General features: G+C 37.4%; 1 protein-coding gene across 1 annotated transcript; it reads right to left on the bottom strand.

The window, feature by feature from the left end:
• Positions 1–4,526: 4,526 nt before the first annotated feature.
• thbs2b (thrombospondin 2b) lies at positions 4,527–19,377 on the bottom strand. Its single transcript, XM_060857701.1, has 21 exons — positions 19,033–19,377; positions 18,713–18,784; positions 17,879–18,435; positions 17,043–17,127; positions 12,997–13,208; positions 12,391–12,625; positions 12,126–12,296; positions 11,851–12,027; positions 10,806–10,979; positions 10,549–10,676; positions 10,296–10,448; positions 9,971–10,189; positions 9,254–9,361; positions 8,970–9,129; positions 8,740–8,858; positions 8,423–8,657; positions 7,314–7,541; positions 6,955–7,226; positions 6,658–6,755; positions 6,255–6,394; positions 4,527–6,155 (listed from the first exon to the last, which is right to left on the bottom strand). Exons 2-21 carry the CDS (start codon positions 18,777–18,779, stop codon positions 6,148–6,150), a joined length of 3,546 nt encoding a protein of 1,181 aa, XP_060713684.1. The 5' UTR covers positions 18,780–18,784; positions 19,033–19,377; the 3' UTR covers positions 4,527–6,147.
• Between the last annotated feature and the right edge of the window lie 7,929 nt (positions 19,378–27,306).

Here is a 27,306-nt window from a genome sequence, read left to right as displayed (position 1 = left end):
CTGCCAACAAGGCCACTCCACTGGGGTGTTTAAGCTAGCCTTGGCTATGCAAAGACATAAGGAGAATGCATGCTGTAAACTCATCTAAGGAATACGCAATGTATTACTTTTGCTGATTTATCTCCTACGGCTACATGACACTTATGGAAATGTTTAGAATGTTAGGAATATGTGTATATTCACACAGCAAATTCCCTAGTGCTGACTTAAATCATATAGCATCCATTTGTGTTCAGCTGTTAATTCAATTAGCCATTCTTTTTAACACAGAGGATTGGGCTACATGCACTCAGAAGACCTATTAACAGGGTTAAGGTTAGGAAGTGAATCAGAAGAAAACTTTATGAAAATGCAAGCAATATCAGTGTATTGCATATTAAGAAATGTTATGAGGTACACAGATAAAAACTCATTTCTGTTTTTCAGTGAAAATTTTAAAGAGTCTATAAAGAATTATGACTCCTATTCTCAAATGGCTAATACTATTAAGATGGTTCCACACATTTAAAGAGATGAAGCCAAGTCATGGATTATCTCCTTATTCCATCTGCCACTGTCCTTCAGTACATTTCCTCTTGTTTGGAAAATGAAGCCAGAAAGAAAGATGAAGTGAGAAAGTACATTTTTGCTTAGAGATACACAATTCTACAATTTCTGTACAAGAAAAAGTTATTTTTTTAAACACCAGATTTACAAACACCTGGACTCTTATCAGATTGATCAATAAAATTAAAGTGTGCCATAATACTGTCTACTCTTGCTATAACAACAAACACCCCAGTTTTTAATTTAAGAGCAAAGAAGAACTAACATTGATATAACAAACAGTCTATTATTGCTATAATAAACATATACTACTAAACCTGGGGCAGGATATCTTCCACTACAGCCCATCCCCTAGGTGTCAGCAAAGAGGTCTAAGTTTAATGTTATACTATTCAAACCTCACAGAAGACAATTATTTACTGGGCCTTTAAGTTTTTAGTGTTGGCATTTAACATACACAGCATGTCAGGTAAATAAGGGCTTAATTTTTAAATGCCTTGTTTTCCATGTGTCTTAATTAGATATGGGTAGTAAAGTGTGCAATGCAGATGTTTCTTATTATGAGCAAACTACCTTATTTCCTTTATAAAAATCAACTGTCTGAGCTTATGGTGGTTTTAATGTGCTTTTTAGTTGTTGACAGTCTGCTTACAGTCATGGTATATGGGGAAAAGTGTCCAAAAGTGTCTTCAAAAATTCTAATCAACCATGAAATGGGAGACATCAAGGAAGATTGATTTTTCCTTTAGTTTTTGGAATTTTCTGAAAGGCAGCATTGTGCATAGCAAAGCAGTCTTGTTGTTTCTTGGATGAACATTAATGAACATAATCATACTCATTCATTCCAACCCCCACTTGCCTTTTTTCACATATCCTTTTTCCATATCCTTAAATGCTCCCAGGGCCCATTCCTGAAGTCTGCAAAAGTGGAATTAATGGTAATAATTAACTATGATTGTTCCTTCATTCTCTGTTTTTTGCAAGTAGTTTAAAACACAAATTTATATCTGTTGATCATCAAAATTGTCTGACATTTTTGGGTCACTAAACTGTCTAGCTTTTGAGAGATGAGAAAATGCACAGATGTTGCTCCAATAGCCCCAGACTACAGATTACAAACATGCTGATAAGTGAGTATAAGTATGAGGATGTGATTAATCACTTAATGTCTGTAGACTGGGTGATAACTTTGGAAGCTGATGCTAACTGGGCATTCCAGTACTTCTGACTCTGTGAGTGACTAACAGGCAGCCTGTTCATTTTGGCTGCGGTGTTATCAGGGTTGATATAAAGTCTTTTTTTATTTAAAATGAAGGATTTTTGTTTTTTTTGCGTAGCCAGTCACATGACACCATATATGTTATAGTTAATGCAGAAAAGCAAAAGAACACATGTCAGCTAGTGTTGCTGGGAGACAGCTGATCACCAAGCCTTCAAAGTGATTTCAAAGTTAAGCTTTAAATTATTTTGTATGTCTAGAATTAAAACAAAAATGACTTTCAGACAGGTGATGAAATCAGTACACTGCAAACGAGTAACCATGTAGTTTTATTTATAATATAATAAATATCATGGAGTGTTATGGTCTCAGCATAGAACATTATAACATAAACTTCGAGCTTTGTCCTTAATTTCAGGAAAATCCATTTTCATGACCTCATATCCCCATCGTGCTATAGCAGAGACGTCCATCTGGTGTTACTATACTGGTCTGAGGAGGCTCGTTGAAATGGAAAACGTTTTCTTTTCCACTTGGCCTCTAAAGGCTTGTTCAACTGCTGCCAAACAAATAGATTGAAAGGAATATGTTAGTACATGACCTATATATACAGTATGGCCTTTTTATGTGTTTTTGTACAGAACATACCATCTGAGGTCTTTTTAGTCACCACGTTATCTGAAGTTTTTCTGAATAACTTTTCTCAGAATAATCACCTAAATCATCCAGTTATCTAGTGCCAAAGAACCAAAATATATTCACATCATGGCACAAAGGAGATCTGGTTTCATTTGAAGTGACGGTGAGCTGGAATGATGTGATTCTGATTTCTGATGTGGTCTAAAGGTTCCTGTTTTAACATCCAACTCAATGCAGCTTAAGTGTTCTTGGCAAATACAGTAGCACACAGATATCAAGAACGCTTTGTTCATCAGGCTCTCAGGCCATCCATTCCTTCATTACGGTGGTATAAATCAAGTAAATTGAGGACACAATCCATGTTTAAAAGAAAAACAGGAAAATAATTAAAATGTAATTGCAATTTCTTTTCATTGAGTTATTTCTGTGCTTCAGCAGAACACCCAGTTACTGTGCTGTAAAACAGGATTACAAATAACAACAATTGCATATACTACATAAGCCTTTGCTGTTGAGATGCCCTGTTCAATATGCAAACAAAGTTGTTTTTTTCTTCAAATATGGCTCCAAAACATTTATACCTGGCAAGTGTTTATATGACTGTTAAATCATAATTATAACAGTAAACTGGAGCCCAGTCCAACAGTTAAAGTCAGAGTCCATTTTATTTGTCATCTGCACAGTTGCATATTCAAATTATGCACAAAGTAATAATGTCTTTCACTATGCAAGAATATATGTACAGCTTGCACATGCTTTTTGGAGACTTTTAGATACTTAGTCAGCTGCTGAGCGCAGCCCATGTTTGTTGGGTGTTAGGACCTGGTTTGAAGAGTCAGCAAATGTATTATGCTCTGATTATACACAATTTCTAATGACACTTCTTGGCCTGAGTAACAAGTGCAATAATTACTATTTTCTCCACGTCTTTTTACATTGATCAAATATAAAGTAACTGAGCAATGTTTAATAAATGTAAAATAGTTTGATTTAGAGGTTGTATTTATTTTGAAAACCCCCAATGATATATATGTGGTATATATATATATATATATATATATATATATATATATATATATATATATATATATATATATATATGTGTGTGTGTGTGTGTGTGTGTGTGTGTGTGTGTGTGTGTGTGTGTGTGTGTGTGTGTGTGTGTGTGTGGTATGCAAATAGAATATAGAAGCCTGATGTAAAGCTATGCGCTTGTCACATGGTGCTCAATGTAAATAACTGACTAAAGAAATCTCCATGCTATCACTTGTGTGTGTGTGTGTGTTTGTGTGCACAGGAGGGAGAAAGTAGGAGAAAACGAGAAATAATTTTCATATGGCTGTTGACACATAACAGGATACTTGAATTTAACAAAGTACATCCCTTGAATGAGACTTTTATTTACATAGTTGGGCCAGCTGGATACATGGACAAACAAATAGCTTCCCTGCACCATAACACTCTAAAAGATCACATCTGAAAGTTGTGAAATGGGACATTCCATCAGAGAATATATATTTCTGATGGATTTCATATTCACCCACTGCATAATCCATCATAATCAAAAACTGTATGCACTTCAATCTCCTCACTTACTCTAAGACATGACTTAATAACAGAAAAGAGCATCCAGAGTTGGATAGCCTCATCATCCTTCACATTTTAACGTGCTATTTCCATATAGTCAATTGCTGGGATTGATTTACAGCTGTGGATTTTAGCACAGCCAAAAATTCACAGAGGGATTTCATTAGAGCCATTTTTATCACAAGGCTGATGCCTTCACTTCAGACGATCACCAAAACTGATATTAACATAGTATATAACCTGTCTTGAAAACCTTTTCTGGTATGTCCTAACTGTCTTTACTGCATAAATCACAAGAGAGCTTAAAAACAGGACTTTAGTGTTCTCCCAGTGTTATCTGTACACAATCCTTACATAGTTTTGTTATCTTTGTTCATTTATTGAATTACTTTAATTATAGTAAGCATCATTTAGGTTAGATGAAAGTGTGTGTGTGTGTGTGTGTGTGTGTGTGTGTGTGTGTGTGTGTGTGTGTGTGTGTAATATAATGTTAATTTGAACCTTTCATATTCACAAAAGAAAAGTAGATAAAAAATACAATGAATATATTTTTATTAACCCTTTTATATAATGTATTTATTTCAAATGTCAAGTTTGCAACAAAAAATTGCTTTAATATACATAAAAAGACAACATTTAGCTCTACAATGTAGAGGAACTGGAATGTGATACAAAATATGAAACTGGTTAAGGCATTGTAGGTATACATGCAGAAATTACAGACCCACTGATGATGGATCAGTCATTAAGTTCTTTTTTAATGAGTTTAATGCCATTCATTTAAAAAAGAACATGATACTTCACTCTCAGAACTAAAAAAACATCTACTGCTAACTGATTCTATGTGTTTATTGTGTTTCACTGAGCATGAACCTGGTTTAGCCTACTGGTTATCTGGCTTTTTTTTTACTTCTAGTGGTTCATTATTGCAAGTACAATCTTTGATGTCTGATAGTGCTTTGAACAACAACAAAAAAGACCATAGAACGGACTCTACATGATCAGCTATCAGGCAGGCTATGTCTTCGATTTCCTTTTCTATATTTACTTTATAAACTACTTTACGTTTCTTTATGATGCTGATGGAAAAGTAAGATGTGTGCTACTTGATATTCATATCTACAACTACACCAAAGTAGTGCAACACTAATTTGTGTTAAATCATCATGTCAGTCTATGTCACTTGAACAGTAATGCCACCTCCAACCACATATAGAGACGTGTAACAAATTAAAGGAAAGACACTTTAAACAAAGACACTGTGTTGGTTTTTCCTTTAATATGTCACTCATCTATATTTATTCACATTGGCTTCATTTACAAACACATTATATCTTTTCTTTTGCTCTTCATTCTGTTAAATAAAGATATCTAACATATAATGACTGGAAACCATTGAAATTATTTTTAGGTTTATTTTACATTTTTTTACGTTCAGCATTTTACGTTCAGTATTTTAAATTCAGCATTTATATGGCCAAGAATTTTTTCATGTGTTGGGATAGAACGTATTTAACTAAATCATTGTAACTAACACGATCATGTCTAATGGTTCACTACTGTTAAAAACTCTGATACCTTAATGCCTAGTAGGGAATATATTTTAACGGCAGAAGTATAAGATTTTTACAGTTCATTTATGATTTTTAATGTCTGTGAAAACTAATAAATAAGTATTTACAATTTTTTGGCAAAAGGAGAAAACAACTTGTTAATTCATATACTTGCACAACAGAAAAATAAGTTACAACAGAAACGGTATTATTCTGAATATCATACATCTCAAATCAGCACTTGTAACCAATGCAAAACTACTAATGACTAATATAACACATTCAAAAAGACTACAAGACTACATGAAAAAATTTATAATATTAAAAACCCTTGGGTTTATATTCAAGAAGACAGGACTTAATTGTTATCATGAAGGGTATTTGTGCAACAAAGCTGGGAGAGGCACTTAAAAATACACTGGAATGTAGTAACTTAAACGCTTATCTTGGGTGTCCAAGATGGAGTCTGACGAAGGCCCCTGGAGTTCATAAATCTGTGCGTTCTAATAAAGTGGAAAAACACTGCAGATGTTCTCAGAAGACTGGTATGAAAGTCTTGTTTCGAGTTTAGATTTCAATGACAGGAGGTGTAAAGTCATAGAATCAGTTGTCTGTAAAGCAAACAGAAAAAGAAAAAAACATGTTAATTACGGTATTAAACATTGCACTAAATATACAAATAATCCGCAATCTCAGTCATTGGGTCTCACCTCTGCATTCATATTTGAGGTCAGAGAAGAAGACAAGCTCTTGAGAGAAGACAAACAACCCTAGTCTACCACCAGCAAACGTCTTGTCATAGATAGGCCCCGAGTCTGCCATTATCTGCTTGCCTTCATACACTACAACCCTGAAGGCAAACATGAGACAGAAAATAAATCACACTTCCCTTTTATCCAACGTAAAAGATTGAATGTTGCATCACTTTTTGCATCAAGATACATACATAAGGGATAATGGTTTCTGCATTTAAATTATTCCTGATTATAGATCTAGACTTTTTACGCAATAATTTTAATACAAATGAAACAGATTCTTCTATAAATAAGATTTATGGGCATTAACTGTTATAACTGTTCAAGAACAGAATGTGACCCAGAAGTGAGTCCATACCTAATGAAACCAGTCTTGGGTCTGTGGATAAGATGCCAGCGGTAAGCAGTGTAGTCTTTCCAGCCAATGTTCTTTGGATCATGCCAGAGTGTTCGTACCTGAACGTATCACAGACAAAACAAGCATGTTTCTCGAATTCCATTTAAAGAGTTGTTAGTCATGGGTGAGCCATGAATATTAGTAGCTCTGCACTGCAGTTTGTTTAACAAACATGTTTCAAATTATCTTCTTTATAACTTTATAGCATCTTTATCAAGGCGTCTTTCAGGATGGCTGGTATAGAAAGTGCAAGCCCACCTGGTTTTTAGTGTTGCCTGTGTGCCAGAGGGCATTGCGTAGATACTCTCCAGTGCCAGTGGTGGAGTTGACAACTTTAAGTGATACTCCAGAGATACCAAAGGCCTTCGATGGCTTGTCCTCCCAGTAGGTCTGCGTTATTTGTTTCCACATGACCACATAGAAGCGTCGACTGGACTGATAGCCGAACACAAAACCTGCATAGTCATCATCCCGATCCGTGTTCACATAGAAGGTTCCGCTGAAATCCACAGCACTGAACTCATCAAAGCCTGTCATTGCAAATGAAAATGCTATAAATGCTGAGTAAACATGTAGAAGAGTGAATACTGATTGGCTTTGTCATTCTGTTTGCATACCGACTGCAATTCCAGGGTCAGAGTTAGCAGTCTGAACCAGTTCTTTGCCCTGGTTTCTCACCACCCAGTGGGGGTCGATCTGAAGGGTTCCCTTGGGGTCCAGGTGCACCATCTGAAACTTCCTGAAGTCTGTAACACTGATGCCATTGTTCTCTGGGCAAGCATCGAAGAGGTCAGGAATGTTGTCGTTGTCAAAGTCATCTTTACAGACATCACCACGACCATCTCCTGCGGAATGCATTCACAAGTTATCAACCACCAATCAAATAAATAAAAATGTATGTTAAACAAATACAAAAATCCACAAAAATGGTAGGGTTTTAGTAAAAACAAAAATCTTGTAAACACAACAACCTCGAAACTTGTACAAATCTGTATTCACTGTTCCATCATAATTATCCTGAATTGAAATTTGATACTAACTGAAGACAGTCATTAAAACTTTAGATACAGATCTTCTGCATTTTTTGTGCCAGTTAAAATTGATGTATTTCATATTGCTTCTCCTATCATGCTCTTTTTATTTTCTCATATTTTATGAGACAGTGTCTTGGATTACCTTCATAGAAAACATGAAATGTACCATAATAATAAAGGCTTGGACCCCACACAAATGAATGAAGACTCATACGTTGGAATAAACACATGTGAGAAGCCCAGAGGAACATTCCAGGAGAAATGTGTCTCATGTCTCAGAGTTCCCTGATTTTCTGCAGAGTCTTCACAAGCCTTTGTTTCAACATATCACAAATCACTGTTGCCCCAGGCGACCCCTACCTCTCTCAAATCTTCACCCACAGCGCTTGCTTTCTGCAGGCCACAGCATTAGGTGCATTCCTGTCATATATAACCCTGAAACCAAATTCATTTATTTTAATCAGTATAGGCAAATATGGACTAATGACTCTGGCCGTCGGGGTATTAGCATTTTAGCTTCATTTCAAGTTTAATCCCATCTCAGTGAAGGAGGAATTTGCCCCAAGGTAGGTTTGAACCCTTGACCTACTACGTTATCACCGAGTATTTTACAAAGTAGCTTAGAGATAGTGCTGCCTCAAGAGCAGACAACAGCTTCCACATGGTCAAAGTGAGAGTTATCCTGCCCTCACCGTTTGCATCAACCTGATCTGGATTAGGCACAAGCCTGCAGTTGTCCCTGTCATCAGGAATTCCATCATTGTCATCATCATGGTCACAGGCATCTCCTTTACCATCATTGTCATGGTCTGCTTGGTTAGCATTGGCAATATAGGGACAGTTATCCAGGTTATTTTGATGGCCATCCTCATCTATGTCCTGGTTATTATCACACTGGTCCCCAATCAAATCGTTATCTGCATCCGTCTACAAAACAGGGCATTAGGAATGAGGCTTTCTCACATTTATTTCCCAGAAATAGTTCATGCTCATGTTTTAATGTCCTGACCTGCTGTGGGTTGTGGATGAGTGGGCAGTTATCACACTGGTCACCAACACCATCTAAATCTGTGTCTTTCTGGTCAGTATTGTAAACAAAAGGACAGTTGTCTTTCTCATTCAGAATCTCTGAAAATCAAGAAAAGAAAAGAAACATTTATCACCATTACCTGTTTTTATGGTAATGTAATGGTAATAAGATATGTCAGTAATATATTAAGGATAGGTCATGTCTTGTACCATCTCCATCGATGTCGATCGCACAGGCGTCTCCTTCGCCATTGTTGTCTGTGTCAGTCTGAGCAGGGTTGGGCTCATAGGGGCAGTTATCGCACCGATCACCTACAGCATCTTTATCGTAGTCATATTGCCGAGGGTTGTACATCAGCGGGCAGTTGTCCTGAAAGTAAAATAGTAAATTTTATATTTTACATGTTTAGTACACAGAATTGTGTATTTATTATGCACATTGTTCTAGTCAGTGCTAGTTAGCTCGCTAGTGACAAACTGTGAAAAACGCTCACCCGTTCATCCACAATTTCATCATTGTCATCATCCTTGTCACAGGCATCTCCCTGTCCATCACTGTCAAGGTCTTCTTGACCAGAGTTGGGAAGTGTTGGGCAGTTGTCCTAAAAATGGTTATTAAATGAATAATGCTGACAAGAAAAAATGTTTAAGTATTCAACCCTATTTACACGATGAAATCTAGGGGAAGTCATAAAGTCAGTTGACTGTATTATACTTCATTTTGCCAGGTGCTTGTTTACTATTTGTTGTTCTTTTTGTGCATGTTTTGTGCATATGTTGTATGTCCAAACCTTATTTTTATATAACAACTTGCAGATTGCAGTTTTGGTTTCTTTCCAGGGTGTGTTATTACATAACCAGCCAATTATCCATCAAACATGAAGAACGATGAAATCATTACTTTTGTGAGTTCTTCTTGTACTTTTATTCCCCTATTTAAAAACTCCAGATTAAAGACATACAAAGGTTTTGCTGCACGTGAAATATATTACTGCATGTTTTCTTTGAGAGAATGGTATATTAAAGACAAATGCTTCATTTTTTTTCAATGTGCAGGACATTATGGGTGAATCTTTTTTTTCTAATGTTTTTCTAAAATCTATAAAACACACTTTCCCCATGTCACTCAAGAATAATATCTTAATTATTATTTAGCTTGTCAGGGATATACTGGCATATAGCTCATTTAATAAATATCAGCTATGCAGTACCTTTTTGCAATGGTATGTAGCATTGGCTCCACACACCAGATCCTGATTGGGCCAACCATCAAGATCAAAGTCCTCTCCACATATAATGCCATCTCCAGCATAACCAATGCGACACTCGCACTTGTACATGGGCTCTGTGACGTGGCTAAGGAAGATACACTCAGCGTTCTTATGACAGCTGTGGGTATTGTCTTTACATGGGTTGTAAGGTTCACACACCTATTCAAAAAATATCAAAGAAAGACATGGCTTAAAACACAGCTCAGCAATCATGTTTTTGTAGCTCTTGTGGAGGAATGAATATTCTCTTTAAATTCTGTTTGACCTGTTTGTTTGTTTTAGCTGACTCCACTCCAAGACCATACGGTTGTGAGCCTTTGTAACGTGGAGGGCATGGTAGGCAGTGAAATCCTGGGTCTGTATTCACACACTGCTGAAACCCGCCCACTTTATGACACACATCTGACACCATATCACACTGCACAAGACCACAGGGAGATTAACAGCTTGAAATTGTCCTGAGCAGAAAATGTACATAATATTCTTGATCACATTCATTCTACTACCAGATTACTTACCTCATTCACATCTTCACAGAAAGTTCCATTACCACGGTAACCTGATGGACAAGGCCCACATTCCCAAGAGCCATCATTGGCAGTGCTGCAGTCCACTCCTCCAAAGCAAGGATTTGAAAGACATCCATCTAACACAAAAAATCCGAAGAATATTTTAATTTCTCATGCATTGTTCAATTTTTGTGTAATACAACAGACAACAAAGAACAAAAACCTGTTATATGACAAAAGAAATAATGGGTCTTGTGGATACTCACTAATAGGGCACTCCTTTTTGTTGCATACTTCATTTTCAATAGAATCTCCCATACATTTCCGGCCCCCATGCTGTGGAGCAGGGCTATTACACTCCCTCTCACGACTTTTCAGACCCCCACCACATGTAGCTGAGCAGGTTGCCCAAGGCGACCACGGGCCCCAGCCACCATCAACTGTTTGAACAGATATACTGCGTATACATCAATTACATTTAGCTTTAGAATACACATGTCAGCTCTAGTCTCAGATCAGGGTTCAAGAAACACATATTGTGGCATGGTGAGAATAATGTTTATGTGATGGAAAGATTTTGTTTTGCTTCAACTTCAGAGGTACACATTTACTTTGACACAACATCTGTTCTTTGGTTAGATGTTTTTCCCTGTTTGTGATTTAGTTTTTATGTTCTTTTTGTTCTCTTTTGGGAAATTGGAAAAATGCATAATTGTACCTATTAAATAAGAGATGGCAAAGCACTAATTTAGCTTTGGCTTCAAATTAGCAGAAGTGAAAATCAATATCACATTTTCAATATTCACATACATAATGAGCATACAGTACAGAAGCTCATACAGATGTCTGTTTACCACTTTTAAATTTATTATAAAATGGTCATAAAATGGTAAAAGATGTGCGAGTTGAAACACATCCTTCCCATTAATAGATAAAGTAAGCAGAGTAAAGTGCACACATCTATGAAGCTTACACCAGCTAAAAAAAAATCATTTAACTGTTCAAGTGATTGGCTAGATCTTAAACCAATGATTATTCTGGCTATAAAAACCCTATTCTGCTTCCAACTCAACACAGTTGCCTCTTGTTTCCCTCTGGACAATCTCATTTATTGGGCGTGTCATGGGAGTCTTATCCATAAGCCTCTGTGGTATGATTTGCCAGCCCAATAGCTGTGTTTCCTCCAAGCTAGAAGGATAATATGATGCCTGGAAAGAATGACATCACTCTCTCGCTCTCTCATTCTTAGCTTTGGGCAGCAGGGAAAGGATGGGTTTTAAATGAGCACATGTGTGTATCGCTCAAACTCACTCGGGCAGGGCATAGCCTGGCAGCTTTGTGTCTCTCGTCCTTCGCCATCGCAGTCTTTACCTCCTCGCTGAGGAATAGGGGAGTTACAATGGCGGATGCGAGTAATCAGCCCTTCCCCACATGTCACTGAGCACGAAGACCAGGGTGACCACAGACTCCAACCACCATCCTGACGAACTAAACACACAGGATCTCAATGTTTTCTCCATTTGCCCCACTTTTTCCACTTGCCCCACAGAGAATTATGACTGGCACAAAGAAAATGTTTTCCATACCTCTGCGGTCACATTTTCCTAAGCTACACCTCCGAGTCTGGATCGAGGGTCCAGAGCATGTGTTGCTGGTGTCGTCACATGATCTGCCCCTTTGTTGCGTACCGCTGCCACAGGTGACTGTACACTGAGTCCACTCTGACCATGGAGACCAGCCATCCTCACTTTCCATTGCTGGACCCCAAGACAGACACAAAGTAAGACATTTTTTAAGCTGTAAGGCAATAACCTAAAAAAATATGGTATATGAAGTGTGAGAATCACTTACGAAGGCAAACAGGACAGCACTCCCCATCGATGAAGGATGGATTGGCGCAGGATACCGGTGGGCAAGTGATTTGACGGCAGACCACCTTACCATCCTGGCATGTGCATTTTGTGCAGCTATCAACAATCCAGTCCTCCTTATTCTCAAACTGTCGCCCATCCTGCCAGCAAATGCTCTGCTGCACTGGATCCTGCATCTTATTTAGGGCCTCACGCATGGCAGTGTTCTCCTCAGTCTGAAATCCAGTACTAAACAAATGAGTATCCCCATAATCTTGTTGAGCCAAATGGAGCTGTTTTTTTTTCAACTAGGGTTCTATGTACCCAAGTACATACAGATATATGGTTATTGCAGCAAGCTTAATCAAATAGTCATAAATTTCCACACATCTATAAAAGTGCATAAAACTGATTTACTGTGCAAGAATTCCTTCCACAGGTATGTGAGTAAACACCAATTATGACCCAATTACTAGGTTTAAGCAATAGGAAACAATGAAATTGCCTCAGTGGGATTTCCAACTTCACTTTTTTTCTGGTGCTGTTCACAAAACCAGCAGAATGACATGCCTGTCTCAACTCAAAAAAGACTTTCTGAAAGACTCACCACTTTCTGCAAGCCATCAATGAGGTTGCTAACAACAACCCGGAGGCCCTTGAGCTCTTGGAAAAGGTTAGCCAACTCCTCACACGAACGCTCGCACATCATCTCAGAGGGGCTCTGTGTTGGGGGGTCTGTGTTCGGGCTGATCAAATTAGTGGAGATGGAGGAGGCAACATCCACAAGTTCAGCACTCTCACTTACTGTGTTCAGCTCCTCTGTGCAAAGAAAGGAAGACAAATGCATTATTAGTTGAAGAAACGAGTGTTAAAGGCTCTTAAATGGCTGTCAGACAAAGCAACGTACAATGGGACATTCATTTGTCTAATGTAACAATTCAGTTACATCATGCTGTCAGTCATCCAGGAGAAAGTATGGAATGTGGATGTGTATTTGACCTATTCTAGTTTCCCTAGTAATCCCCTTGTCCTTTAGCTTGTTTTACATGTATGTTCAGTTTCTCAAAAAAGTCATATGTATGGGATTCAGCCTAAAGAACAGCAAATGTGTTCTGGAAAAGTGAGTGTCAGGAGTAGTAATTTAGAGTTATGGGAGTCCATGGGAGGCCAGGGTCATTTCCAGTACTGTTGCCCTTGTGGATGGGATAGCAATCAGCGTTTCCCATGCTACCCGTGCATACTGCTAGAATGTGCCTGGCTGTGTGTGAATATGGAAACAGAGACCGTGCAGAAAAGCTTGGAAGGGGTCCTCAGCATGTCGTCTAAACCTGATTGAAATGAACCCTCATTATGTGAAAGGTTTAAATATAAAAAGCTTTTCCAAGTGAAATTATGGCTAGAATTCTTTGCTGAAGTGACATCATACATGTGCAACAATAAGCTTTGAGCCAGTACATGTACTTGAATGGGGCAAATTTAAAGTTATTATTAAAAAGCAAATTATGTCTATAAAACCATTGTGCCTTTTGGGGGTGGACCACTGACTATATGTCACTATAACTATGTTCCTCAATGTGTTGCAATGCATACTGTAGATAAATACCAGTTAATTAGATTTAAAAAACACAGCTAGAGCTCTAGTTTATAAGCATGATTTCATAACGACAGTGATCCTCTGGGTTAAATAGTCATATGTACAGTAGAAGTTGCTTTTGCTAGTTGTGTAGCATATTTCTTGTTTTTTTACTTCCATCTCCTTCTCTTTCTCACTGACCAAATGCCTGACGTCGCTGATAAATCTTGAACATAAATGCTAGATTCCTCAAAGAGAAATAAAGAGGAAAGACAGCATCTAAAGCAAGTATTTTTCTTATCAAACATCATTTCATTTTCCAAGCACTGTTCATACTTCCCTTCCCTCTACAATGGACAGAAAACTATTTATACAAAAGCTAAGTTATTTATCTGAACTCCACTCTCAATTTGAAATTAAATAAAAAATAAATGAAAACAGCCAAAAACAACTGAGGGCAAAACAGGAAAATTAACAAAAAAACTACAATAACCTGGCTGCATAAATGTACCCACCCTTATATAATTGGGAATGTGGCTATGTTCAGAATGAATCACATTCAATCTCATATTCATACGTAATTATCGTACATCTGTCATCAATAAACTGATTCTGATTAACCCCAAATAAAGATCAGCTGTTTCATAGGGTTTCTTTACATCTTCTTGGTTTCCTCCAGCTGCTGAAGCAATAGGCCACACAAATCTTGCAAACCATGCATGCAATCTCACTGGTTGAAAAGTATCATTCAAGAGTGGGATATAATTTTTTTTTCCAAAACATTAGATGTACCATGGAACCCTGTAAACAGAGAGAACAGAGTACCACGTCACCAAGAACAGCACGTCCCTCCAAGATTTGTAAAAGGACAAAACAAAAACTTACCAGGGAGGTTGCCAAGAGAGTACTGATTTTTTTATGCATGTGACAATCTTTCATATTTTTCACGTATGAGCTACAGGTTAGCGTGGCATAGACAGAACCCCATTTTCACAAAAAACATCACACCAAATTATGTGGCAAAATTTGTTAAGGTCTGATGTGCCCAATATCAAAGAGTATAATAATTCCATAATTCTAAAAGTTATGTTTGGTACAAAAAATATGCATAACCAAAAGAACACCATACCCAGTAGGGCTATGTGCGTTAAGGCTAGTTAGCTTCAGCCAGACCTGGGGCTTTCATCAAGCTGGAGGGAATCATTGATAGCAAAAAAAATACCATTCCATTTTAGCGCAAAACCTTTGAGTGTCTGCTAGCAAGCTAAAGATGTAAAGGAATTTTACCTTTCAAACATCCAAATCAACAGAGGAATGGCCAAAGGAAAATCAATATTTATGAATGAGGTAGCCAGAACCCAGACCTGAATCCAACTACAATCTGTGGGGTGACCTGAAGCAGGCATGCACAGGAGATTCCCTTACATGTTGATGGATCTAGAATGTTTTTGCAAGAAAGAGAAGGAAAATATTGCCAAGTCAAGCCACGCTGACAGAATCTTACCCAAAAAGACTGAGTGGTGTGATAAAATCAAAACGTACTTCAGCAAAGTATTTGTTTTTGAAAAGACACAGTTATGCAACTAGGTCATTCAAAAAAAATCTTTTTTATATCTTGTAAATTCACATTAAGGGTGAAAAAATAATTTTTTTATTTTTTGGTCTATAGACTTATTATATCCATTGTATGTACAGCAAAAATGTAACAAAGCCTTCTCAACTGATTGTCAAGCCTTCTGTACTGATTATATCTGCCATTTTAATCGAAAAACATTAAAATGAAATTTCATAACAGCTGATAAAAAGAATAAATTCAGCGGAAACATAATACCTCTTGCAGAATAGTTGTTTTGAGATAATGAGCCACATATAGAACATATGGAAGTAGATCCTGTATACATGAGATATTTACTGGTCATACAAACACCTCAGAGATTTTTAAATCAAGAGGGCTAGTTGGCCTTGAGTGCTATTTCTTGGGCCAGCAAATTTTTTCACGCTTCAGTCCCGTGTCTGCGGAACTCATTCAAATCCCTAATGACTGTTAGGTCGGCTGCTTGGCTCTTTGTGTGTGTGTGTGTGTGTGTGTGTGTGTGTGTGTGTGTGTCTGTGTGTGTCTGTGTGTGTGTGTGTGTTTATATCTTGATGAGCACCAAATCCTGACCATTTTTAATTTTATTTATTTGTTTGTTTTACAAAAAGTGCTCTTTTTAAAAACCAAAAGGGTCAGGTCAGACTTACATTTAGGATTAACATTTATTATCTGTGTGTGTGTGTGTGTGTGTGTGTGTGTGTGTGTGTGTGTGTGTGTGTGTGTGTATGTGTGTGTGTGTGGTGTGTATAAACCTTTTGCTGCTCTTATTACATGACTTCATGGATGACTTTTTGGTCCAGGACATATCTTATTACAAGACTGAACAAACCAATATCTACCTGTGTGTAAAATCTGAGTTGTTACAGTATGTCTGACATATTATATGTATATTCTGATATATATTATGTATGTTTCAAATTATTATTAATCAGATTTTATTCAAATCGGTTATACAAACACACCAGCCTTCAAGCAAATGGCATTGACAAAGTCAAGCAAATATACACTTAAGCTATCCTGTTACTAATCGTTTCTTCTGTCTGGCTATTGTGTCTGTTCTGGATCAGTGTAAGAAAATCAGAGTTACTTAGGACATTTCACTTTCCTTCTTTAGCCAGTGATTTAAAAAACTCACATGATCACAAGGGACAGTTTGCTGGACTGTTATAGAATATTTCCAGACCACCATTGCAAGATTCCTCAATTCTGCTCCAGGATCTCCAAAACACTGCTCTCATATCTTCCTTTCTGAACTGCATCCAAACCAATCTATTAAATTCAATACTTGATAATCTGATAAGTTGAAATTTATGCGTATGGAAACGCTAACTTGTCACCCCATTCTAGTGAGGACTTCAGAGATCCAATATTCAGCTGATATAAAAAGTGCTGCTTATCTGTATTATTCTTCTTAGGACAGACTTTATGTTGGAAGAGTCTAAAGGTGTAAAAAAATATATATATTCGGAAAAGCATTACACTATACCTGTGTTTGCCAGCTCACATCCTTGGCTCTCTAATATGTCCTCAAGTGGGATGTCGAAAATAAACTGCACGTTCTGCAGTAACCCCTAAACACAAATATATAAATATAATGATTAAATATAAAGATCTTACAGCCAGAAGGGATATATAAAAATTGTTTTAAATAAAAAAACACACACACACAAAGAAGTGGCACATCAAATTTCTAGCTTGAGTGAATTACCTGTTGTGTGAAATCAACATCATGGTACTTATAATTTAATTTTTTAGAATCTGGCTTTTGTACGTTTCTTTGTTCAATTCAAGGGTGGCAGCATATGGTTGGCACGGGTTGGCAATAGCCACCTGCCACCTTGTACATTATATCTGTCTTTGACCTGAAATCACATCTCTGAGAGTTCTGGGAGACCTAATATCTTAATTAATCACATCTAACTCATATTGATTTAAATCATGGTATGTTGTACACAAATAGTATTAGGACTGTAGGGCAAAAATGAATCCAAAGTTTTCGGAACAAGCGAGTACTATTTTGATTGCCATTCATTTTGCTCAATGTAACCAAATAAACTTTCTTGTGTATATATTGATGTGTTTCCTACAACTTTGTGTGCTTTATTGTCACCACTTTTCTACCCCAGGCCTATAATCCTCCTGGAAATGCCATTGCTTAAGTCCTCGGTGTACTGGATTTGCTAGAAGTGCTCTCAGGACCTACTAATCATTTTTTTCTAAGCCAGGTTCATGTAACAGCTGTAGATTGCTTAGTATCTGGGGTGTTGTAAACAATAGATTTAATTGTAAACCATGAACTAGGATGATATCCTGCGCTCTCACCCTAAAATGTGTCTCGCGGCTGGATCCTTTACCCACGTACATCCGTCCACCCGAGACGCCCAGGTGCTCGTAGAAAGGTTCGTCGAGAATGAAGCTGTCTATGAGGCTGCAGCCAACATACAGCGTGGCTGTCTCGCCGTGAACGTGCAACGTGACGTTTTTCCACTGCGAGTCCACCAGCTCCACATCCTCAAATGCGATGACGTTACGCGAGCCGTCAGCCCACCAGTACACCAGCTCGAGCGTGTTAGCTCTGCCGTCAGAAAGCACTTCAAACTGCCGGCGCTCGCCGGGACCCTCAATGGAGAGCAGAGTGCCGCGTGACGCGCGGTCTTGACGCAGAGTCGCCGTCAATGTGAAGCCCTCGTTGTTCTGAATTTGCTGCACGAGCTGCTCTAGAATTTGCGGTTTGACTGACGGAAGCTGGTCAAAGCGGATAAAGCGATACGCCGGAGAATCGGGGTCCGGGCCACGGAACATTTTCACCCCGATGGTCCTCTGTGTGATTCCACTGCTTTCGAATAAGTCAAAGACGGTCACATCCTCCACCGGCTCGTCTAAAAGACATACATGAAGCAACAGGAATAATTGACATGTAATAACCCAGACATCCCTGTTGATTGCATAGTAACACCAGCACCACTCTTAGAAAAGGGGTTGTTTGGATCATTAATCTTTATTTGCTTCCAAAATGGGTTCTAACTGGATGCTTTTTTGAAAGGGAAACACTGATCTGGAGTTCTTTGAAAGTTTCTGTAAGATACCTTAAGGATCCAATGTTTTCTAAGCGTGTACGAAGTAAAAGTAAGAATGTGTATTAAGTTGAAAAATTACCTGGATCGATGGCGGAGGCGCACAGAAACAAAAGGACCAGCCCCAAGTGACATTTTCGGAGAATCATAATTCCTAAACAACGCATAAGGACCTGTTAAATGTGCAGTCACTTCTAATGTGGTTTATTATCGATAAACAAAGCGAAATAGATTTTGATGCCTTTTGCATTAATAACTGCATTAACAGTTACACCAATTCATATCTGATTCACAGTTCAGAGAAATAATGCTCATGATATCTATATACTGCATGCGCAAAAGTTAAAGTTCCACAATGAACTGAATAATTGCTGGAAAAATCATAGTGCACATCTGTCCTACCTGAACCAAAGATGAAGTCCTTGGATTTATGGGGGTAAATGCTAGGTTCCTCAAACAAGTTGTAAGTGGATGCCTGGTCTTGTCATGAATCAGATCTGCAGGGGGTAAAGTCAACTAAGAAATCCAGGCACTGTGTGCGTAAAGGGCGGTTTCAGCGCGCACGGCACGCAGGGTCTTTGTGTTCACTCCGAGGACAGCCGTCAATCACGTCTCACGAAAACGTTGTGGTCGTGGGTTGGGATGCAGTCGTGCAGTGTATGTGCTCCAAAGCTTGAAATTTGATCGATACCGGTGATTCCAGCCTCGCGCACTCCTCCTGCATACAGTATGTGCGTCTGAAACCGGGGCTTATCGTCAGTGTGTATCTGAGGTTGTAAGGAGGAGTCTTAAGGCATGAAGAGGGTGTGCAGTGTACGGACGGCATCGGGGCTGCTATTTGCGTAATAGATTTTCTGCTCACCAAAGGACGTACCAACAATTTTGCTTTGGGGTTTAGGGTTAGGATGACTTCACCATCATCTGAAGGTTACCCCTAGCCAAGAGGAGGTCCGGGTTAGACAGCACTAAAACAGAGCTACCCATACAAAGCTTGTGCCAGTTTATACATTTAACAGCAATGTTAACTGTATATACTTTTAACCATAAATATAAATGTGGGTTATTTCATTATACCTCTGGGTTAAACCTAATCAATGTTATTGTCAGTCATATAGTCTACAATGAACTATTCTTAATTTTATGTTGTCTGCCACTTAATCCACTGTGCTTGGGAATGGATTCAGAATGTACTTCTTTGGGAAGGATGGTAATACCCTAAAGCTAAGACAAACCAATGACTTGATGGATTGAATAATAAACTGCATGAAAAAGGAGGTGTCATTTTGTTGTCGTCAATACTTTTACTAATGAAATAATAAAAAAAAATCACAAAAGCTTGACTATTATTAAAGTTTAAATATTATATATAAAAATTATAAATAAGAAGTCTACTCAAAGACAATAAATGAAATCATTAAAACAAAGTAGGTGTTATATGGAATATAAATTACAGCAGCACTGTCATATCATAACTAGTCTAAGATATTACAAATACTTAGGAAAAAGAATGGAAGTGATAATATAATGCTGACAATATCGTTCCTTTCCTAGAAATGTCAGATTTATTGCACAGTTCTAGATTGCACAATTCCATATGATTGTATGGTAAAATCTGTTTCATATTAGTCATAAGCAAAGGATTTCAAGATTTTCATCCACAAACCTCTATTGTCAGAGTCCCAACATGTATGTTGTTGTAAAAACCCAATAGAGGATTGCAGTAATGACTTCCTAAAACTCTTGATATGCTGTACTTGGATCAGGCTACTGCTGAACATGCATTTCAGATTTACAAGCATGCCACACTAGCTAATTAGGTAAAATACAGTAGGTTCTTTTATTATGATCACATGTGTAGTATTATATGGTATATATATTTTTTGAACAGAAATGATGAACAAACTGTATCTAAACTATTTACAATATAACATGAAAAATGAAAAATTTTTCACAAAAATATCTGCCACATCACATGTCTGTGTTTGTCTGTGGTTATAGGGTATATATGCAGCTTTCTGAGCCCTGTGGAAAAATCTCTCTAGTGAACCAGCAGGTTGCAAAAAGTCCTGTGTCCTCCAAATGAATAAACCCAGGTGTGAGATTGTTTTTGTATCTTGTAGTTTAAATGCTAGAGAGCAATCAAGAAACTATTTATTTCTGGTTATTTTAATTTCCTCTATATGAAAGAAGTCCACTTTCCAGGTGCAACAAGAGGTGTGAATGATTGCTCTGACCTATTACATCAAACTATAGTGTTAATCTGTTTGGGAAATGTGTGTAAATGAGGAAATGATGTTATATTGTACAGCACTAAACAAAAAAAGAGGGTTTGCATGAAGCATGACCTTGTTTCATAAATGTTAGATCATGTCATAGAGTCACAGTCATTTCTTAGACTAGGCATTATGATGTTGCATGTTAGTTTGTTAGCCATTATTATATATCTATGTATTTAGGTGAGTTGGCACCAGTTATGTTGCTCCTGCGGATTTTAGGGACAGTTATACCCTTTTTGACAAGTTAATATAAATATTAAAAGTAAATCATAAAGAGAAATGTAAATTAATGACTTCAGGTTTCAGGCCTGGTCTCAGGTCCTATATATGTTTTTATCCTCTTACGTGTGTGTGTTTGTGCATTTTGTGAAGTCCATGCATTCATATTTATGCACATGGTAGACAGAGAAATCCCATTAGGGTGTGTATATGTTTTAGTGAGTGTTTATGGTTGATTTCTTGTGTTGCAGTGCTCCATAAATCAATTCCTATTTTTGGTTTTGCTCAGCTCCACCGTTAGTACAGCTACCTCATAAGTATGGCTTATCATGAGTAACATTTTCTACTAACCTTGCTCACATTGAAGTTTATTTCCATTTATGGCATTATTAAAATGAACTATGTCTGTTTCTCTTTACTGGTGAAATGTATTAAAGTCCATAACAAGCAGAAATATCTTTCCTGTCTTCTTCCCTAAGCTGACCTGCAAAGAATTTACATAGCTAGCTTTCAGTTAATTGCTTCCAGACTGGCATACAGTCCTTAAGCGCTGACCATGAACAGGGGCAGTATGACACATTTCTCATTGCCTCAACCATTTACAGATCTTTGCCATTGTCTGGAACCTGGGAAAATATTTTTTTTAACTTATATACCTTTCATTTATTTACAATAAACAAATTTTAAAACATATTGTCCTCAAACTGTTTATGCTGTTTACATTCAAAATATGTTTACAATTCTGTTTCTTACTTTATGAGGGCTCATACGTTACAAAATGATTGGACTATATGAGTCAACATTTCCTAAATTCCTATTGAAAACCTGACCTTAAATCTTCTTTTCATCTCACAAAGCAATAAATTAGTGTGATTGTTTTTCCATGCCGTGTCTAGATATGCAGTCTTTTTCATACACAGCTCTTATCATTTAAAGTTTTTATAAATGACAATATATTTTTTTAAAGACTTGACTTTAAATGAACACATTTATCATCATTAAAATAGAATAACAAAAAGATGACAACCTCCTGAGTTGCTTTTATTCAAGTTCAAACATCTTTAGTAGCCTGAAGCAAAGTAGAACATTGAACCACTGATAGAGTCATATTTCTTGTGATATGATGGCATCAGATAGTAAAACAAATCCCTCTTGCTTTTGTATCAGTACTGCATTGGGACAGTTTTGTTCTGGCCATTATTTTTCCATTATTATGCCTGGGTTAGCTACCTTGTTGTTTATGGCTGCTTGAGAATTACTGTAAGGTTGTTTGGAAGTTAGTCATGCCTTTCTATAAATCGCTGTCATGGTGAGTTCATGGTGAGGGCTTTTCAAAAAGAAGTAAAATATACGATCAAAAATACATTTAAGTCCATTGTCATAATAAAATTATAAGGAAATGGAAACAGGGTACAAGTAACACAACTCAGAATTGCAAAGATCATACCTATAAGAGACCCTACAAACAAACAGATTACAAATTAAACACAATTAGGTTATTATCATTAGGGCCCATTGTGATTAGTGGTGTGCACAATAGACTGTATCACCCATGCAAAAGTAAAGAAAAATAATAAATATGCAGGGTTGACAAGTCAAAGTTAGTGACAAAGACCAGAAATGGTTCAAGACATGAAACAGGATCAGTGTATGACTAAAGTGTATGATTAAAATGTTTCTAAGACTCAAGGTCGGTGCCTGATAATGATACAGGGTCTGAATGAAAGACTGAGACACAAAGATCACAAATACAGAAAACTCGAGAAGTAAAGACTTAGACAATGTCTAAGAACAGGAGCAGTGACTGAACTTGAGAAATAAAGACTTAGACGATGTCAAGAACAGGAGTAGTGACTGAACTATTAGTTTGAAAGGAGACAGAGAATGAGCTGTGACCATGAGCAGCTGGAGAGAGAGTGAGAGCAAGGCATATGGGTCTGTGTCAGTATTCAGAGTTTAGGAGTAGTTGCTTGCAAAGTTGTGCAGAAGACTAGGCTATGGATTTTGTTTGAGAGATATTAAGTTGCCTTGCGGCTGAGCTAACTGAAGCATTTAATGAGCTACAACATTATGGTAGAACTTTCTCAAAAGATGCCTGCAGGAATAACCCAGGCTTTCTCACACTCTATCCAGATGAGTCTGACATCACCCAAATACAGACTGATATAGCCTCGCCCTATGACATTGTAACCCTGTTTTCTCTTTCCGAGTGCATTCTTTTCCCATACTTTCTTTTATTCTTTTCTCATTGAAAAATCTAGGTCAAATAGTTTCCAGAGAAACTTAAAACGTTTAATTGGGTTTGCTGTAACAATTTCACAATGAGCTGGTCTATGTTACATATCAGTGAGAACAGAGCCATCCTGTTTAAGTATTCTTTTTGCAGTTTAGCACCAAATCACTACTATTATTCTAGTGACTCCATTCCGTTTGAGTAGCTTAAACGCAGCTTGTCATCATCTGGTGACAGAAGATCACAAATCATGTATCCAGTATACATACTGTGAATACAAACAGCATTGTGACTGTGGGTGGGAATAATGTCATCATGGAAGAGAGTACTCTCATCAGCATAGAAATATTTCATCATAAATAACTTTTTACTGATGTGCCGTGGCACCTCCCACAAAGGGGCTAAGTGGACCCAAAACCATTCCAGAAAAATAAATCACTCATTAGAGCATAACAAACCCACCAATTTTACTTTAATTTGTCTGTAGCTTGCTCTTTTGACAAGCTCATTTGACATTTTCAGATTGTTGGCTGATGCAATACTCAATTATGTAATTGTATTCCATGATCCATAGCTGCACAGCAAGATTCTGGATTGCTGAAATGTATTCCACATAGCAGGTGGTTTGTATCCTTTGAGCCAGCATAGGATTACCCAATAACTGAAGTCTGCATAAGAGCTCTTTGTCTAAAATCCCCAAATTTTAAAAGCCTCTATTTCTTCTGACCTTACAAATTGCACTAATTACAGATTAATATGGGTGTTTCTAGTCCATTATAATCTTCCAGAAAACATGCCAACTGCATACACACAGGGTGGAGATGAAATAGTACGTGGAATCAAAGCTAAATGCATTTAGCATTACGATTAGTCTCTCATACATGTTGAAGGAGTGAGGAGGTAAAAGCACAGCAGTTCAATATCTGTTTTCGGCACAGCTATCACATTCATGTACTGTAGGTGAACCTACAGGCATTTGTTTAGAAGCCCTTAATTATGAAGAGTGTGCTGTTTGGCCACATGCATTTATAAAACCTGAATGCTAATCTTGTAACTTTATGAAGCGCTGTGTGAGCATGCAATATAAACACAAAGAATGGCAGTAATTGTGTCAGTCACCACTCGGCTGCTCTTGCCCCAGCCACAATGACCCTGTCAAGGTCTATGGCAGAGGTCAGAATATATGACACAGACACAGTTAAGACAGACAAATGCAAACAGACAGGCAAAGGTCAAAACCAGAATGCAAATACAGAACTAGAAAATGTATAAGCCTCTTCACAACTGCAATGAAAATACATTCATAGCAAGACCAAGTGATGCTTTTTAAAATACAACATAACATGATATTTGTGTGATACAAAACTAGACACAACGGATCTGAAAGCTTTCAGAATGTTCTGTTTACATCTGTTTATTCTTATTATCTGCAACGAAAGAGATGGGATACCATATGTGTGATTCTGGAATTGCTTTAAAAGCTATGAGATGGAAATATCAGTTAAAAATATATTTGAAATTCATTCATTCATTCATTTTCTACCACTTATCCGAACTACCTCGGGTCACGGGGTGCCTGTGCCTATCTCAGGCGTCATTGGGCATCAAGGCAGGATACACCCTGGACGGAGTGCCAACCCATCGCAGGGCACACACACACACTCTCATTCACTCACGCACTCACACACTACGGACAATTTTCCAGAGATGCCAATCAACCTACCATGCATGTCTTTGGACCGGGGGAGGAAACCGGAGTACCCGGAGGAAATCCCCGAGGCACAGCGGGGGCGGGAATCGAACCCTCAACCCTGGAGGTGTGAGGCAAACGTGCTAACCACTAAGCCACCGTGCCCCCATGTTTGAAATTCAGTTAAAAATAAATTCTCTAAAGATTTTAAATGTTGGTTTGCTGATTGGCTAAATACATCTAAAAACATGGTCTGAAAGTTAAAGTAGAAGGAGAAGTAAATCATAGAAATTGCTATAGTTAGGTTGTGGAATAGACTTGATGGACATGAAAATATGAAAGCATATATTGTGCCCAGGTTTTGCACAAAGATAGAGATTTTAATAATGACTCCATCAAGGTTAATAGGTTCTGGATATTTGGACACTAAAAACATACGTTCTATCATTAAAATATCACATTTATCAGTATTATATTTAAAAATGTTACTCATAAGACATCTGTAATAAAGTGTTGGAAATAGAAGTGGGCCAGTTGTGTTTTAAAAGCAATAGAAACATAGCAGCAAAAAAGCAACAAGGTAATACGATAAACGATAGAAGCAGGGATAACAGAGAGACAGGATCAAGCAGGCAGGAAAATGCATTAGACAGAGAGAGCTTGGCTTGATGAGAGAAAAAGAACATACATTCATGCATGCATACATACATTCACACATATCTCAGTATTTCTTTATCTATTGCATGACAACAGATACTAAACAATATGTTGTACTGTAATGCCTTCAGTGCTTCTTTCTTTTTCTTAAAATAAAATAAAAACCTAGAGACTTGGAGCATCCGATAATCCCCTGCTAGAAGGATTTCATGGCTTTGGTTTCAGCAGCAGAGGGGGTAGATATGGTTGCAATGGGTCCAGCCTGTCTGAAATTCAATGACACTCTTCAATTCTATGTGGAATAAGATATGTTTTTTTTTTATTAGTAAGCAACTCCTGTGAGCCTCATAGTATTTGGGAATGTCTGTCAAAAGGAATGAATGGGGACCAAGTAACAAATGTCTTTCTTTTTTAAAGGGACACATGGTTTGAGTCCCAGCATAATCTTATCTGACACTAGTGGTGATTTTGCCTGCCATGATCTGGCATGGAATTTAAAGCTCCAGTGTCTAGAAAGAAAAATCACTACAGAGCACTATTACTGGTAACTGAAACTGAGCTGTAGATACATCATGGATTACCCCAGGTGATAACAGTTCATAGTAGGGGAAGGATATGATGTGACACAACAGATTAAAGGCTTAATCACAGTAGGAAACAAATTCCTACTGTGATATTTCCTACATAATGTGTGTGTGTGTGTGTGTGTGTGTGTGTTAATTTCTGGCACTTAAAATAACTACTCAAAGCACTTTCATTAAAGTTGCAACAAGGCCTACAACATAGCCCCAAGACATTGACTCCAAAGATTTTTGTGTCAGTTGATATATAGGCATGGCTGATATGTTATATGGACTTGGCACTCATTGCTCACTGCATTTACTGCTGTTCACTTTCATTTTAAAAAGCCACACAAGCACGCACACACACATACGAATACACACACACACACGCACACACACACACACACACACACACACACACACACACACACAATTAATATCTATACTCTTTTATCCGATCAAATATTTGTGTGATTCTCCACACGTGTGCTTCACCTTTTCTGTTGAACTTTTAGATATATTCAGCCATATAATTTAGTAGATTTCCATAATTCCAAATTTTCCATCATTTCAAAATCAAAATCAAAGTAACAGAGGTCACAATAATATTGAACTATTTCCAGATGTTTTGCTTAGGAGTGTTAAGCTCACATTTAAACGACAGATGGGTGCTGGAAGATTTCATTACCACATGTTTAATTTTTTGGCTGAATGTTATCTTGGTTCACATATAAATGTGAAGATGACAATTTCTTTATTATAAATGAGGGGGAAAATAACTGTTTCCATCATTTTTGCATATAAATTCATAAAATTAGAGATATAGAAACTTGTTTGGAAAGACTCATGTGAATATAGAATGCTTAAAAATGTCTTTCTTTTACCTGCAAGGCATGTAGTCTGGTGATATTTCACTTAGTGATACTTTCACTGGTGAAAAATCACTTAGTAAATATGTTTATCTTGGACCCTTTTTCTCATCCTCCTTTCTTAGACTGTTTAAATTGGGTTAATTGGGACTAACCAAACCCAGACATA

The sequence above is a fragment of the Tachysurus vachellii genome, chromosome 2, assembly GCF_030014155.1.
Source record: "Tachysurus vachellii isolate PV-2020 chromosome 2, HZAU_Pvac_v1, whole genome shotgun sequence".
In the NCBI taxonomy this organism is placed as follows: Eukaryota; Metazoa; Chordata; class Actinopteri; order Siluriformes; family Bagridae; genus Tachysurus; species Tachysurus vachellii.
The sequence above is the reverse complement of the archived record's forward strand: the minus strand, read 5'-3'. Positions and strand labels throughout refer to the sequence as shown.

Bases quoted from the DNA above. Each gene is read 5' to 3' on its own strand.
- thbs2b (XM_060857701.1), bottom strand. From the start codon at position 18,779: ATGATTCTCCGAAAATGTCACTTGGGGCTGGTCCTTTTGTTTCTGTGC. The intron at 17,128-17,878 runs GTGAGAGCGCAG...ATTTGTGTTTAG, and splicing joins GCCGCGAGACACATTTTAGG to GGGTTACTGCAGAACGTGCA. The intron at 8,658-8,739 runs GTCAGGACATTA...CCTGTTTTGTAG, and splicing joins TCATCCACAACCCACAGCAG to ACGGATGCAGATAACGATTT.